The sequence below is a fragment of the Heloderma suspectum genome, chromosome 2 (assembly GCF_057233095.1).
Source record: "Heloderma suspectum isolate Gila_16-S chromosome 2, 16-S_ref, whole genome shotgun sequence".
In the NCBI taxonomy this organism is placed as follows: Eukaryota; Metazoa; Chordata; class Lepidosauria; order Squamata; family Helodermatidae; genus Heloderma; species Heloderma suspectum.
The window spans coordinates 182,780,333-182,797,828 of record NC_139459.1 but is presented as its reverse complement, the minus strand read 5'-3'; the positions used below and the strand labels follow the sequence as shown (position 1 = coordinate 182,797,828).

Below are 17,496 nucleotides of genomic sequence, written 5' to 3'. Positions count from 1 at the left end.
TCCGACTCTTCGTGACCTCATGGACCAGCGCACGCCAGAGCTTCCTATCGGCCGCCGCCACCCCCAGCTCCCCCAAGGTCGAGCCCGTCACCTCCAGAATATCATCCATCCACCTTGCCCTTGGTCGGCCGCTTTTGCCCTCCACTTTCCCTAGCATCAGCACCTTCTCCAGGGCATCCTGTCTTCTCATGATGTGGCCAAAGTACTTCAGTTTGCCTTTAATATCATTCCCTCAAGTGAGCAGTCTGGCTTTCTTTCCTGGAGTATGGACTGGTTTGATCTTCTTGCAGTCCAAGGCACTCTCAGAATTTTCCTCCGGCACCACAGTTCAAAAGTATCTACCTTCCTTCGCTCAGCCTTCCTTACGGTCTAGCTCTCGCAGCCATAGGTTACTATAGGGCTAGCCAACGAGTTAAATGTTAAGAGGAACATCGGCCATCTAAGCCCCCTCCCACTCAAGACTATCAAGTTCAGGGTTTTAAATTACCTAGCTGCACCACTGACTTAAGTCCCAAGGATTTCCATGGGTCTACTGTAAGCATGACAACATCTGGAATCAACCCACAGTATTTAAACCAGGGGAGGCAATCTTTTGGGGCCCTGGGCACATTTGACAATTCCATAATAACAAGTGGAACTGACTATTTCGGAACTGCCTGTGAGTTGTCGAAAGGCGGAAAGTCCTAGTTTTTGCACACTTCATATTTTATATAGAATAAGATGACAAAATCTGGCATTGCTTGGATTGAGAGGAGTTTCCAAAATGCTCATTTTTCAAAACTATAAACAAAACTCACATGCTGAATGCCAGCTTCTCTGTGGCCTGCCTTCTTCGCCAAATGCTGGATGACCTTTTCTTTTTCTTTTTAAAGAACACACAAAACAGAAATTCTGTTCCCACAGCCAATGAAGGAGCAGCTTCATCCAAGTGAGCGGGAGAATGTTTTTGGAGGAGAAGGCACCACTGTTTCAAGATACTGCAATAACACAGAGCATGTATCCCTGCCCTGTTTGATTTACATGCTTATGATGATCTCTAAGTATTTCTTTCACTCCTGCACTGTATATGGAGGATTCTAGGTGGAAGTCAGGGCCGTGAGGAATTCTTGTTTTTTAATCAAGGTTGCTGGGGTGAAGAATTGCCATGATACAAGATGCACATTATGACCCCACACAGATGGCCATTTTACCACACATTAGCAGTTTGTATTTGGTAAACAAATTCTTCTTACTAAGATGATACAGATAACCAAGTGCTTTAGACGTCCATATAGGTCTCTCTTTTTCGAACTCTTGTTTTTAAACATTTTAGCTGATGTCCTTGAGCATGTACAAACTGCCCCTCTTTGGGTGATAAAGGGCATAGTGTCTCAGAGCATTTGCAGGGTGCCTGCAAATTTTGTGAAGTGAATGACATGTGCAGTTCTCCAGTTTTCTTTCCCCTAGCCACTCCTCTCATTTTTATATTATTTTATCGTGTTAGTGTAAGATCATAAGTATGCATTCTAGGTCTTGTCACTTTAGGGTGTAATCCTATGCATGTTATACTGAAAAAAAGTCCTGCACCTGAGTATTCCCTAGTCAGCCATTCCGACTGCAGAATGCTGGGAGTTGTAGGACTTTCTTCTGTCTAAACATGCATAGAATTGTGTCCCTAGGGAGTAATCCTATGTCACCTAGACAGTGTCTGGGGGAAATAGGGTTTTTTGGTTTCTGGGCTCCAACGTCAGAACCAGGGCCCCGACCTCGGAGCCCAAAACAACGCTCCCTGCCCCCTTGTAGCTGGCCAGTTCTCTCCGCACTGGCTATGTCTCCACACTCGGAAACGGAGGGTGGAGATGGGGAAAAGGGGGTGGTCCTGGGGACAGGGAGGGGACCATGCTATGTGGCCTCCCCCACCCTGCTCTGGAGCTCCCCGGCTAGACAGGTAAAATCACCTACCTAGCCAAAAATGCAGGGTTGCCTCCATGCTCTAGCTGCCCTGCATTGGCTAGTCATCAGCCTCCATAGCATTGCACCCTTAGGCAGTTTATTGATCATAATGAATCCAGCTTCTTTTTTCTTTTAATGAGCAAGGATACGGTGTGTCTGAGCATATGTAGAGAGTATTCTACGGGGACAGTATTCATACAGGGAGTCACTTTTCAAATAAATTAGTGTAAGCTGTGAATTCCTCTGAGCCTGTATAGAGTTATCTTCCTTGAAAAGTAACATTTTTCAATTTCTTTTTTTTAAATATATTTTATAGAAAGTTGGGAAATAATAATAGGTGATAGTAGCCATACTGCATCCAGTCCAGATTTCTCAAGAAGGGAGTTTTAGGTGTTGGAGGGGCGGGGGAAGGATGCAAGGGAATAAACATTGTTATAGATGGCCTTTCATAGAGGCTATATTTAGCCCCAGGGCTGAATTCAATGTCAGAGAAGCTCTCGGGGGGGGGGGGGGGGCTGTGTTCCAGTGCTGAGCAGGGCCAAAGGCAAAGGGGGTGGGGCCAAGAGCTAAAGAGGTGGGGCCAAAATACAAAAATGCCATCAAGCTGTGACTTAAAGCTCTTACTACCTTACAAAATACAAAAATGCCATCAAGTTGTGACTTAAAGCTCTTACTACCTGTAAGTGAGTGTTAGGAGAGGCATTTCAACCTTTTAGGGTGAGGGGAAAGCTGCACCAAAGACAGGAAACCACCAAACAATTGGTGGTTAGGGAAAAGGGGGCGCAGGGGGATGGGATGTCACTGTCTGTGGAACCTGCAGAAGGCTAGATTAGGACCCCGAGAGTGCCAGTTTTGGCTCCCACGCCTGAGGTTCCCCACCCCTGCTGTATTCTGTATTAATGCCAAGGTGGAAACTGCTGAGCTGTGTGATTTACAAACCAGCGTTTAGAATTGTCTGTGATCAGCCTGATCCTAAGCATATTCACTCTGAAGTAAGTCTGAGTTCAGTGGGGTGTGCTCCCAAGTCAGCATGCATAGGACTGCAACTGTGCAGCAATCCTAAGCATGTTTACTCAGAAGTACCCCCTGCAGACTCCAGTGGGGCTTACTGCTAAGTAAGCATGCATGGGATGGCAACCCTTGTCCCACTGATTTCAATGGGATCTCACTTGCTGTAGGGATATCTTTATATATGCACCTACAATAAATTAATTTTTTTGAAAAATCCATATATGTTTACACAGTGGGGATGTGGGTCAGAGACAGTGGCTCCTTCCTGCATTGTGGGGCGTGTGAACAAAGTAGCTCAAGCTGCAGCCTACAGGAAACCATTAACCTCCGTGAAAGCGGATGTGTGATACCTGTGCTTTGTGCTCCATGCACCGAATTCATTTAAACAAGTGAAATGCTTCATCTTTCCCCCCCACCTTCATGGGAGACGGAAAGAAGGACAATAGAGCGGATCGGGAAGCAAAACAGACAGCTGCTCCAGGAGCGGCATCGCTCGCTGTGATGTGGGCTCAGGTAAACATAACTCTTACAGCTGTCCCCTTTCTGCGGTGGTTGTGAGTCAGCGTGATCTGGCGCCATGATCTTGAGGTTCCCTTCGGGGGATTGGCAGGGGAGATTCCTGGGTTCAATTTCTGTCCTCATCTCTGGGTACAGAATGGGGTTTCACAGGCAGGGTTGGTGGAAAGGTGACTGAAAGCCAGGATCTATGAAATGGACCCTTCAGTCTAGGAAGAAATGCAGAAGAGATGGGACTGTCTGGGTGGGATCCTGTGCTCTCTCTTAGCCCCAACTGAATATTCTTTCACATTCCCCACTTCCCCAAACAGCAGGAAGTTTCACTGGGGCAGACTTTTATGACATAGAATCATAGAATAGTAGGGTTGGAAGGGGCCTATAAGACCATCGAGTCCAACCCCCTGTTCAATGCAGGAATCTAAGTCAAAGCATCCCTGACAGGTGGCTGTCCAGCCTCATCTTGAATGCCTCCAGTGTGGGAGAGCCCACCACCTCCCTAGGTAATTGGTTCCATTGTTGTATTGCTCTAAAAGGAAGTTTTTCCTGATGTTCAGCCAGAATCTGGCTTCCTGTAACTTGAGCCCATTATTCCGTGTCCTGCACTCTGGGATGATTGAGAAGAGATCCTGGCCTTTTTCTCTGTGGCAGCCTTTCAAGTACTTGAAGAGCACTATCCTATCTCCCCTCAGTCTTCTCTTCTCAAGGCTAAACATGCCCAGTTCTTTCAGTCTCTCCTCATAAGTCTTTGTTTCCAGTCCCCTGATCATCTTTGTTGCCCTCCTCTGAACCCTCTCCAGTTTGTCTGCATCCTTCTTGAAGTGTGGTGCCCAGAACTGGACACAGTACTCCAGATGAGGCCTAACCAGTGCTGAGTAGAGGGGAACTAGTACTTCCCGGGATTTGGAAGCGATGCTTCTATGAATGCAGCCCAAAAGAGCATTTGCCTTTTTTTCAGCCACATCACATTGTTGGCTCATATTCAGCTTGTGATCGACAACAATTCCAAGATCCTTCTCACTTGTAGTATTGTTGAGCCAAGTATCGCCCATCTTGTAACTGTACATTTGGTTTCTTTCTCCTAGGTGCAGAGCTTGGCATTTATCCCTATTAAATTTCATTCTGTTGTTTTCTGCTCAGCACTCCAACCTATCAAGATCACTTTGAATTTTGTTTCTGTCTTCCAAAGTATTAGCTATCCCACCCCATATTGTGTCATCTGCAAATTTGATCAGCATTCCCTGCACCTTCTCATCCAAGTCATTAATAAAAATGTCGAAGAGCACTGGGCCCAGGACTGAGCCCTGCGGTACCCCACTCGTTACCTCTCCCCAGTTTGAGAAGGTCCCATTGATAAGCACTCTTTGAGTCCAATCCTGTAGCCAACTGTGGATCCACTTGATGGTTGTTTCATCTAGCCCACTTTGAGCTAGTTTGCTAATCAGGATATCATGGGGCACTTTGTCGAAAGCTTTGCTGAAATCAAGGTATATTATGTCCACAGCATTCCCACAGTCCACAGGTGGGGTTTCCTGATCAAAAAATGAGATGAGATTCGTCTGGCAGGATTTGTTCTTGACAAATCCGTGTTGGCTTTGAGTAATCACTGCATTGTTTTCAAGGTGCTTACAGATGGATTGCTTTATAATCTGCTCTAGTATTCTCCCAGGGATTGATGCCAGACTGACTGGTCTGTAGTTCCCAGGTTCCTCCTTTTTGCCCTTTTTGAAGACAGGGACAACATTAGCCCTCCTCCAGTCATCTGGCACTTCCCCCGTCCTCCATGATTTCTCAAAGATAATAGACAGTGGTTCTGAGAGTTCTTCTGCCAGTTCCTTTTACTCTAGGAATCAGTTCGTCTGGCCCTGGAGATTTGAATTCATTCAAAGTAATTAGGTGTTCTTAATCAGTTTCCTTGTGAAGAGAGAGTTCGTAGGCTGGGGGGCAGGGCTCCTAATCTGTGGCCCAGGGCCCACCAATGTTGATGTGGTTCCCTTGACTCTCCACTCACACACGCCCCACTCATGCTGGGTGGCTGGATCTATGAGCTGCCATTTCCCACAGTGCCCTCAATGTAGTATTGCTCTGGGGCATTGTGGGAAATTTAAAATGGTGGCATATAGCAGCCTGCCATTGTTGCCAGGTAAACTTACAGCCATGGATCCACCGATGTATGAGGGCCTCCCCAAACCTGGAGCACGCCCTGCTTATTAGCCTGCTTAGCCCAACTATCTTAGGTTCCATTTTGAAACCCAGACTCCATCTTGGAAGGCATAGCTACTTGTCTCTCAAGATTGTGGCTATGACTCATCCTCCTCAATTGGCTACAAGTTAACAGAGAAACACTGTCTGCTCCGAGCGTCACCCCTCCTGAGCAGAAATCATCAAAGCTCTCTCTCAAGGATGGCAGCTGAATTCAGCCCCTCCCTAGCTATACTTTTGAACTTTAAGGCCTTCACAAACTGTTTAGTAACGCCCATATTCGCCGGAATCTATCAGCACACGATGATTATGACTCAAGATAAAAATGTAACTTAGGCACTGTGCTCTATATGCAACTAAAACTAATCATTGTCTACTATAGTAAAAAAGAAAAGAAAAAGGTATATATCAATCAATCAATCATAATTATTTCTTTAAAGCATTTTATCCCACCCTTCAGCCAAAAAGACTCTCAGAGTGGCTTGCATAAAATAAAACTTGGATGGGAAACCTCCAGCCTTTGGGCCAATTTGGCTCGTCAGGCTGGCTGTATTGCTGATCCGTATAAAAGCTTTCAGACAGGAGGCCTGCTCTCTAATCTGAGGAATGAACGGACCTGCTCTTGGTGTCTGCACAGGAGCCAGTCTGACACAAGTGATGCCTCTCCTGTTCATGATAACTTTGTGCTCAGTGTGCTACTATAGGGCTAAACTCGGCACATCCCAGCAGATCTAGTCCTCTAATGCAGCAGTCCCCAACTTTTTTGGCACCAGGGACCAGTTTCGTGGACTACCCCCCTGCCACCCCCTGAAATCCTCCCGGGATGGAACCTACCTGGTGGCGGCTGGTCTGGGTCTGTCCTGGGGGGATTTCAGGGGGTGGGGGTGGGTAGCTCCGCCCGGACTGCAGACACAAATGGCGGCTGGCATAGCCGATGCCATTTGCATCCCTGTTCTTCGAGTAATAGGCTACGTAAATCTTTACGTAGCCCATTACTGCAAAGAACACAGATGCAAATGGTGCCCACTATTACTTGAAGAACAGGGACTCAAATGGCGTCCGCTACTCGGATGCCATTTGCGTCCCAGTGGCCGGAAGTCCACCAGCGACTGGAGCCGGCCAGCAGCTCTGTGGACTCGCCACGGAGTGGAGCCAGCCAGGGCCAGTGAGGATTCCGGGGGGGAGGGACGGATCGCCCCCCACGGACCAGTTCCCAACAGGCCACGGACCAGTACTGGTCCGCGGCCCGGGAGCTGGGGACCCCTGCTCTAATGTGAGCCTCGGGTTAAAATATCCAGCAGCCTACTCTGGCCCAGGGCTCTGTACAAGGGTCCATTCCTACTTCTGTCAGAAGTAACCACATGCTGCGGGCTGGGTGTGTGCATGCAGAATATTGGATGCCCTAAGGTGAGACATGAAAGAGCCACCATTTAAACTTTCCTGCTTTTTTCTCATTGCTGCTGCCAAAATTTAGCAGCAATTCCTTGGAAATTTGGGAGAAATGGGGACTGCATATATTGCCCATCCCAGTTTTAAAAGGCTGGGCCTGCCAAACTGCAGCACCCTCAGCACAATAGTGGAGGAAGGGAGGCCGTGGCGATTTGCACATCATGGTGACAAATCATGGGTTAATTTATGCATGATTTGTGGGGATGTGTGGAGCTTGTGAGCCGCTTCCACTTTGAATACACAACCTACAAATGCCCCGTTCATTGGTTGTCAGTATGATGCCTGAAACTGGACACTCTGGGTTGTTTAGGGGTTAAACAACCCAGACTTAACCCACAATTTGTTGTTGAGTTAACTCTGGGTTGTCATACTAACAACCTGTAAATGGGGCATTCGTAGGTTGTTTATTCAAACCAAACGTGGCTCGCATGTTGTGCACGTCCTGCAAATTGTGGGTTAATTAACCTATGCTTTGCCACCATGAACTAGGTCATAGACTTCTTATGAGACGTTGCTTCCACCTTGATATATTTGGACACAGTGGAGGTTGCAGCTTTGGATTTTACCAAAGAAATAAGATGCACTTTCATTCAACTCTCATGTCAAGCACTAAAAGAGCCCCACATAATGTGGCTGAATGGAGGCTCTCAGTGATAAGTGTAAGTTTTCTGTTTGTATACTGAGGACATTGTGACTTGATTATGTACTGGCATTTTATTGTTATACATTGCAACTTATAGTTGTGGATTGTGCACTGAAATTACATGATTTTTAGAGTCCTGTGACACTGATTACTTATGCATCTTACTGCAGTGATTCCTGCAGTAAGATTCATGCACCAGTGGCCTTGGAAATTATATATTTGGTTTTCTTTTGGGTTTTGGAGGTTTCTCCGCCCAAACCCCCAAATGCACCCCACCCCAGCTTTAGGGCAGGGCAGCTGAGGAAAAGGACAACAATGATGTCTAAGACATGGCAGTGGCTGATGTAACAATGAAGGCTGTTGCATATTTGAAGGCTGTTCTCTTATCTTTTCCTTCTATCCTGAAATGGGAACAGGAGGGGAGGGGATAGGAGTCTGGATCACAAGCTTGAATCAGCCTAGGCTTATTTGTTGTACAGAGCAACTGCTCTTGGCATTTGACATTTTGTGGTCTAAATCAGAGATGGCTATCTGGTGGTCTGTGGGCTACCAAATAATCTTTATCCAACTCCACACGGGCTTTATCCAATTTTAATCAAGGTGTGTGTGGAGGGGAAAGGTCTAACTTGTAAGAAACAGAAGCAACACGTCTTAGTGTACATTTCTTATTCATTTTTTAGCATTATTATCTTGTGCACATTTGGGAACAGCAAAACTAAAACAAAACCCCAGCTGCGAACAGAAGCGGCTTCAGGTACAAGGGGGCCCTGGGCAAAGTGTCCTCTGGTGGGGCCCCCTCCTCTGTTGGAGGGCAGGCGTACCTAGGAGCAGTGCCAAGTGGCAGCGATACTTGGAGCAGTGTTGGTGGGCTGGGGGGAACCACTATTTCAAATTCCCACAGTGCCCCAGAGTGACACTACATTGGGGACGTGGTGAGAAATTAAAATGGCAGTTAGAACCAGCCATTGGGTGCTGCTCAGAGTGCCAGGCCAGGAAAAAAGTCAGTAATAGGCCATGCCAGACCACTGGGGCCCTGGCAGCTGGACACAGATGCTAGGTGCTGATACCAGCCCTGCAAAAAGCAAACACCTACAGTGGTGATCAGCCTCTCCAGGAAACCTTTCAGGAAGCACTCTCGTTCCTCAGCTTCTCCACCCCCCTCCCACATACCATCTGAGTACATGTGCTCGATAATTGTGAAACCCTTTCCCCTACTTTATTTACAGAATTTATAAATTGCTCTATATTGTTCCCAAGCGATGAACAATAAAGCCAAAAAGAATCAAACTACAAAAGAATAAAAACATTTAAAATCAGGTTATACAATAAAACTGTGACTGGTCATTCCGGAAAGGCTTGTTCAAATAAAAATGTCAGCAGATGCCAAAAACAAAGCAACGTTGGCACCAGCCTGACAACAACTGGCAGGGAATTCCATAGAGAAGGAATACACTACAATGCACTAAAAGCTCTACACCGAGTGGACCCTAAAAAGACTTTCAGGCCTACATGGAACCACCAGGAGTGCATCATCCAGTGGCCTCAGTGACTAGGCAGGCTGAGAAGGCGCACTCTCAAATAATGCCACCTTTATTATAACGCCTGAGAGTTCACAAGTGGGGTGGAGCATTCTGGCCCCTGGAATAGAGAATGGGAAGCTGGAGCATAGAGTGGCCCTCAAAAATACAGAAGTTAGCCAACCCCCAGTCTACAAGATGTTATATAAGTAGGATGAACCATGGAAGGCTGCTCGATGACTGGCTGGATGGGGTTACGTCGCTTCCAGCACTCTGTGAGAGATGCTGACAAGAAGAATGTTGGGGAGTCCCAGGGGGCTGAGCGAAGGCAGGTTGGTTTTGTTTGTCTGAGAGTTTCTAGAAACGGTCTCCCTGAGCCGGTTCTGTTCGAGAGGAGCAAATTCCACTGGGAACACTTTCCACTCTTTATGGCTGTGTGTTCACTCTCTGCAATGAGCTGCAATAGCAGTGTTGCTTCCTGTTGCAACAGCTATGTGGATGCTTCTTGTGACTTTGGCTTTTCCAGGGCCAGGCGGCTGGAGAGGCCAAGGGCCGCACTTCTGGGGGGAAAAAACAATAACATCTGATCACTTCCTCAATCTGACAGGCTTTCTGAAAGCCAGCTTTCCCCAGCCTGGTGCCTTCCAGATGGATTGGACTACAGCTCCCATTGCCAATGGCCATGCTGGCTGAGGATGGTGGGGGTTGTAGTCCAACCTATCTGGAGGACACCAGTGGTTGAGGAAAGCTGCTGAAAGCCATGCATACTCTGACCCCTTGCTGGCTCCTGATGGAGTTACAGAACCCCAGCCATGGGGTGCATGTAGTGGCATGTCTGAGAAGGCAGTTAGTTAGTTGGAGCCCCTTTGCAGCTGAGGACAAAGATGGGATGCTCATTTTCCTCATTGTTGCACTACTATCTTTCCCTTGCCCCAGTTCTTTCTCTGTGACCCAGTTCTCAAGTAATACTGGCAATTCCTTGGTTGCTTAACCCAAGAATTGTGGTAACAAGCGGAGTGCATGCTCGTGGGTTGGAAACTGAAATTGGAAATGGCTTGTGCACGGGTCCCACGCTCCGCTCATTACCCAATTCCTGGGATTGCCAGCGTTACATGCGAACCAGGCCTCTGAGTAGTATTTCTGCCTATGGACTAGGGTTTCCTGCACAGGTGGAAAGATCCTGAAAGCCAGGCTGCTATGGCTCCTAGCACTAATAAATCATTGCTCTTCCACTGTAGCTACATGTGAAATTGCAGTTGACTTTCCGCATTATTGGGGGATATTGTGCATTGTCTATGTGGACATTTCAGTATGTTCCATCCACACCACTGCCCTTAGCCCTGCTCTTCTGTCTTTTAACATGGATAATGACTTTTAGGCAGCTGAACCTATTGGAGCTCAGCGCATATTCATTATACCCTTTTGCAGCAGGCACCGTTTTTGTCACCTGTTTATTTATTTTTATCAATCTTTTAAGTAACTTTGCTTGCTATTAAAAATAATATTAAGATAGCAAAATGCCACTTAAATGAAAGAGTGTTAGAGCGCTATACCCCTATAATGCAATATATATATATTTAAAATGATATGGCAGTGGGAAGACTTTCCAGCGATTGCCATTTTAGCAAAGTGATTAATGGGGACCATAATAGTATTTTTTAAATGATTAAAAAAACACAACAGCATTATACTTCTATTAAAATTAGCTATACCCCTATAATGCTACTTTAAATAAAAAGTATTACAGCATTATAGGGTTATAGTGCTGTACCCCTATAAAGCTAATTAAGGGTGCAATCCTACACATGTTTAAACAGACAAAACTCCTACACATCCCAGCATTCCAGCATGAATGTAGTGAAACCCACCTGAAAGTGGGTTGAGACCCTGTGTTGGGTCCTAGCCCATAAGTCTGAGAAATGCTGGGTTAGAAAAACCTGAGTTCAAATACCCATTCAGCTACGAAGCTCACAGGGTGATGTAGGGCTGATCACTATCTTTCAGCCTAACCTATTTCACTCATCTATTGCGAATAAAATGGGTGGAGGAGGGGAGAAGATCATGAGCTCCTGGGAGGAAGAATGGGCTACAAATGTAATAAATGAAAACATGTTTCGTGATAGAGTCAAGAGGACTAACTAGAACCAGCATTCCAAAAGAAAGAGAGAAAGGACTCCTATTCAAAGCATAATTATTCTATGGAATTTATTGCTACCGGATACAAATGGCTTTGTAGCAATGAGAAAATCAGCCGGGCTTATCAGCTAGAGGTCCAACAGCTGCTAGGAGGAGTTCATATCCTGCTTTTTCCAGCAAAACCAGATCACAATTGCCGGCTACTGTCTAAGTTACTGCCAAAGGGCAGTGACTGTTTTGGAGCTCTTGGATGGACTACAGAGGATAATTCCTTTTCTTTTTGCACACTGCCTGTTTTATATAGAATAAGATGACAGAAATCCGTATTACCTTGGGATTTCATATATCAAATCAGAGCTGCAAGACCTCAGGCCTGGGAGGCCCAAATCCTGAGCTCTGGGGTTGCCCAGATAGCCATGCCCCTTCACCTGGCCCCACCCCCTTTCCCCCAACCACCAATTGTTTGGTGCTTTCCTGGCCTTTGTGCAGTGTCCTCCCACATGCTAAAAGGCTGAAGTGCCTCTCCTGGGGCTTCGTTGCTGGCAGTAAGAGCTTTAAGCTAAAATATGTTGGTATTTTGGGGGGTTTGCCCCCACCCCTTTTGCTTTCATCCCCACCCACTACTGGAATGTGGTCCCTGATTGCGTCTCCAAAATGGAATTTGGCCCTCTGTCTGAAAGAGACTCGACACCCCTGTGTTCAATGATCAACAATATCATAAATATAATAGCATGAATAATACACTTGGGCTCAACCAGCTGATTACAGTAGACGTATCTAAGAGGGTTGGCTTCTCTGCCCTAAGAGGTATCTTGAGGTTTGTGTGTTCAGCATCTGAACGTTGTGCCCCGTTGTGTTCCCTGTACAGGTGGTAGCTCGGTGCTCTCTCTGGCATTGGGGTTCCTAATCCTTTCCTGATCCCATCTTGATGAGATGCTGTCAGGCCGGCGGTTGCTGGAAGGGCTCAGCAGCCCCCAGGGTGAGGCATCTCTGGATTCCCCAGGCGTGGTGAAGCTACAGGCCCTCTACAACTACCAGTATAAGTCTGAGGATGGGAGGCGAGTGAGCATTGCAGAAGGTGAAATCTTCCAGCTTATGCACAAGGCCAATGAGGACTGGTGGCAGGTGCGACAGCTTGGGCAGCCCAAGCAGAAGCGACCCATCTTTGTGCCTTCCACATACGTGGTTGAAGTGCCCTCTGGCACAAGGGCAGCCCCACGGCAAAATACTGCGTTGCATCCTGGCACCAGTACAGAGCAGGATGGTGAGTTTTTCAGGGGGGAACAGCTAGCAAAGGGCCAAACAGGGGAATGGGGTGGGTGCCCAAGGTAGTAGGACTGCCCTCAGAATCAGCAAACCCATGTAGACAGGGCTGGGGCCTGGGCATTCAGTAGGTGAGGAATAGAGGGCATCACAAGAAGGCTGCCTGAAATGGGGTGGAACAGGGATTTACACTAACCTACACTCAGTGGTTGAGTGTGGGTTGTTTTGAGCTGTGGGTTGTTTGTTGAACTGTGGGTTAGCGTGTTGTCTGAATGCAGCCAGGGTGGCTTGTTAACCATGCAATGTGGCTTGTTAACCACCCGGAACAACCCAACAACAAACCATGGGTTCTCAAGGTGGCTTGTTTGAGAAAATAAGCCACACTGCATGGTTAACAAGCCACCCTGGCTGCGTTCAGGCATCATGCTAACCTACGGTTCAACAAACAACCCATGGTTCCAAACAACCACACTCAACCTCCAAGTGTGGGTTAACACATTGTGTGAACAGCCCCAATGTCTGGCTCTTCGATGCAAAAATTCTCAGAGCAGTTCCCAATATAAAATCCAAACGATCATTAACAGGATTAAAAACAAAACAAATTAACAAACTCTTACAGCAACAAGACCAGATAAAAGCAGAGTTTAGAACACACATCTGAAAGGCCCAGGAGAATAAGTACGTTTTCACCTGGTGCTGAAGGGACAACAGACATGGAGAAGGGCCTCTGTGCGAGGCAAACCTTAAAGCAGGGGTGGGGAACCTCAGGCCCAGGAGCCAAATCTGGCCCTCTTGGGTTCCCCAGATGGCCACATCCCTTTCCCTGGACCACTGATAGCTGGATGGCTTCCCAGCTTTTGTGCAGAATTTTCCCCATTTTAAAAGATTGACATGCCTCTCCTAAGGCTTAGTTACTAGCAGTGGGAGCTTGAAACTACAGTATGGTGGCATTTTTTACATTTTGGCCCGAACACTTTTGCCTTTGGCTCCACCCACCACTGGAACGCAGCCCCCAAGAACTTCTCTGAAATTGAATTTGTCCCTTCAGTTGAAAGTGGTTCTCCACCCCTGCCTTAGTGTATGGACAGTTCATGTAGGTGGGTGCAGGCAAGAACAAGTAGAAGGGCAGGCAAGAGGATGGGGAAGCTGGCAGATGGTGTGGGGAGCAGATGAGCTGCAGCACAGAGTAGCATGGCACACGAGCAAGGCCAGAATCTGATTGTTGCCCCAGCAAAGATCCAGGCCTGACCCAGAAGCATTTATAACCAGTTCAGGTCATAAGGAACCAATGAGATGCCAGGAGGAGGTGGGGTGGAGCCATGCCGGGACCTGAGAGGAGAACACTCCTCGTCTCCGCCGCCTCAAGTGGACCACCACAAGTGGCAACAATGAGCAGCCCAGGAGGCTCCCAGTTTAAGTCCCAGCTGAAAGACTGCTAACTTCTCTATGGCTATATAGGGCTCTGTCCTCCAATAGGTGGCCAGTGGGACACATTGGGCTTACTCAGCCTCTCCCTGGCTATTCAGTTGCTCCACATGGACACCAGTGTCCCAGCCACAGCAGTGTATGTTTCCCTAAGATACTATGCAATTTCATAAGGAACCTTTGTAGCCAGGACTGCTGATCTGGTAGCCACAGAGAGCAGCAGGTTCATGGGATACATAGAGTGACCCCTGTTTAGAGCAGGGCTGAATCTCTTTCAGCCCAAGGGCCAAGTTCAATTTTGGAAAAAGGACTGTGTCCCAGTGGTGGGCGGGGCCAAAGGCAAAGGGGTGGGACCAAAATACCAGCCTATTTCAGCATAGAGCTCTTCCTGCCAGTCTCTAAGCCTTAGGAGAGACATTTCAGCCTTTGAGAATGGGGAAAATGTCACTGTTCCTTTGTCCTCCTCCTTCGCAAGCAACACACCCCAAGAAACAAGGCTTCAGGCTAACTCTACTTTATTAGTTAAGGACTAGCTTCTTTACAAATGCAGATTCTAGGAAACTCTCAGACTGCAGAGAACCAGATAATCCACACATTTATGAATATCAATAGAGGAGACAACGTAGAAGTAAGAGAAGTTGCCAGCAGTCTGGGCATGACCTTCTCTGCCAGACTTGCTTTGCATGGATGCCCCTCCCTTCGGGTGGCTCCCCCCTACGTTGGCTTCCACGAGTGGCCAACCTGGTGGAGTACATGAGCCCTGCCCCTAACGTTTCCCACTTCACTCTGTGATGGATCCTAGCATCCCTCAAGTCATGCCCCTCACCCTCCTCCTCCTACGAAACTTGAGTTCCTACGGTGGAGGAATAGAGGAACCGTTCAGGCTGGGCCATCTGTGTGTCAAGGTCTTGGGAAGAAAGCCTCACCGTATCAGGGCTCACTATTCATTTATTTACTGCGTTTATATCCCGCCTTTTTTCCTCCAAGGAACTCCCTCTGTTCTTGCTGTTCCCATTCTGATTCCGAATCTGAGCTGCCAGACATCTCCACATGTTCAGATTCATTCCTGACAGAAATACCATGCAATAGCTGGGAAACCACAAAATGATTTGCAGGAGGAAAGGGGTGGGGCGGAAGGAAGAGGTGTGGCCATGTGGGGAACCCTGGGGGGCCAGATAGGTACCCCAGGAGGGCCAGATTTGGTCCGTCAGTCCAAGGTTCTACACCCCTAGTTTACAGGGTTAGCTAGTCTATGCCACCATTTTAGGTGGAGTTGTGCCTGAGGAAGTTGGGTGGGGTATTCAGCAGCGGCCACCATTCCCCGGCTGTGTGCAGAGAGCCTCTAGTCACGGGCTCCAGAGCAGCTGCATCACAGCACACCCTTCACCAGGTGATCCCGTGGCTACTGCTGACCCGGCTATTTGTCCTTCTAGCAGACTTGGAAATGCTGACGTGCTCTCTGGAGGACCTGTATTCACAATCCCACCCACCATCTCTCCACGTGGGGTTCCCATCCTGCCACAGCCTCCTTCTTCCCGTGACGAGATCCCGTCACCTCTCCCTTGGCAGGAGCCATAGCATGAGCGGCTTCTCCCAGACTGGCAGGACGGGCAGAAAGCAAAAGCAAAGTTCAAAGGAGGAGCTGACGATGATGAAGGGGAGCTACCCAGGGGTGAGATCACTTGTCTTCCTTTTCTCAGAACGTTTTAGTCATTCGATATGTGCAGTGCAGGGGTGGGCAGGCTTCAGGCTTGATGGATCTATTTTATTTCTTTTACTAGCAAATGGACCTGGCTTTGCATGAGTTAGAATAGCCCCTAATTTGATATAGCAAAGTCTTCAAGCAAATGTATTTAGCTGTCAGAGCTGGACACACTGTACTCTCTCCATCTGAGTGAAGGCATGCCGCTAGCACCTCTAGGTACCTCCCCTGCCATGGTGCATCCCAGCACCCTCTAAAGGAGGGGTCTGTCCACTTCATTCCCTACAGTAGGGGAAAGGGGTCAGGTGTGTAATTCTGTCCCTCGGCCTCCTAATCTCCTGTGGCTTCAAACTGTATAGACGGCAAAGCTATGTGCTTGTTAAGGAAGTCTGTTCCTAGTGGCTGAAGATGTTACTGCAGGCTTCAACCACATGGACACATTTAAATTAATTAACATTAATTAATGCACTTTAAAAGCAAAATAACCCCACGGTGTACACCTCTCCAGTACTCTTGGTATGCATGCCAGGTTTCAGGTGTCTAGGTATTGTGGTTTTGGCGTTATGGCGCTGATGTATGGACATACAGACAGACACATATCCTGTTTTATTATTATAGACGTAAACCTAAAGATCCACCAACCAGAGTCAAATTCAGAATGACAGAACTGGGGTGGGGTGGAGGGGAGGGGCTTCTGTACATTTGTTTGTTTGTTTATTTCAAAGGTTTTTCGACCGCCTTTTAGAGTAAACCCTATCAGAGGGAGCAATTCTATGGCCGTTAGTCAGCGGCTAGAGGGCCATAGGATATGTGGGTTTCCAGGAACCGACCTCAGAGCGAGGGCTCCAAGGTTGGTTCCCAGAGAACTGACCTTCTCCCCGCTTCCGTGCTGCCTCACGGGCAGCGTGGAACGGCCCCACACTTGGAAGAGAAGCATGGAGCAGCCAAAATGGGTGTTCCGGGGCGGGGAAGGTGGACATGCCAGAACGACACATCCAGCGTGTCGTCCAGCAGCCTCCTCCCCCACTCTGCCTTCCTGTGGCTAGACAGCCGAAATCAGCTGTATAGCCGCAAATGCAGGGCAGGAGAAGTGCGGACGGAACGATCCCCTCCGTGTTTCTCCTGCCTTGCATTGAATAGGCGGTTGCCTCTGAGTTTGGAGGCGGCCGCCTATCCCCATAGGATTGTTCCCTAAAAGCATTAAGGACCAGGGTGCCTCTGAGCACATGTTCAGCCCAAGAATTTGTTTTCCCGACTAGAACTGACCTCACAGCTCTTTCACACATTAATCCACTCCTGCTTTCTCCTCCCACAAGCTTTCTTCATTTCAGCAACTTCATTGGGGTGGGGGTAGGGGAGCCTTTTGGTTGTTGCTTTTCAGAAACTCCTGCTAATCTACTGCATATCGCCCCAAGATCTATCAGTAGATCCTGATCTAACTTCTGCCCACACCTGGTGTAGTGTGAGGTATGGGGAATAACATGCCTTTTGGATTCTGTTTTCAATAGTATCCAGCCAGAAACTTCTGGGAGTTCACAAACCATGTATGAAGCTCACAGCCCTTCCCTGTCATCTGAGCCCAGTATCTGGTACTCAGAAGTATACTGTGCATGCATGCTTCCAGACGGAGGGTTCCTAGTGCTAGCAGTCAGAAGGTGTTGCACAGCTACTCTGTCTTTTCCTTCTTAACGGATTTATTTTGT

At 47.8% G+C, this 17,496-nt stretch overlaps 1 protein-coding gene across 5 annotated transcripts in view; it reads left to right on the top strand.

Annotated features, from left to right (window-relative positions):
* The window catches only part of ARHGAP9 (Rho GTPase activating protein 9), a 51,561-nt gene that overhangs the window by 582 nt on the left and 33,483 nt on the right, over window positions 1-17,496 (top strand). For 2 of the 5 annotated variants that reach the window (XM_084836614.1, XM_084836613.1), the window contains 2 exons: window positions 12,272-12,667; window positions 15,525-15,763. In XM_084836614.1, coding sequence (XP_084692740.1) covers window positions 12,337-12,667; window positions 15,525-15,763 — 570 coding nt within the window. In that variant the 5' untranslated portion in view covers window positions 12,272-12,336. Of the gene's footprint in view, window positions 1-3,323; window positions 3,457-12,271; window positions 12,668-15,524; window positions 15,764-17,496 lie in introns of those variants that run through there. The other 3 variants (XM_084836615.1, XM_084836612.1, XM_084836616.1) reach the window with 3 other exon arrangements.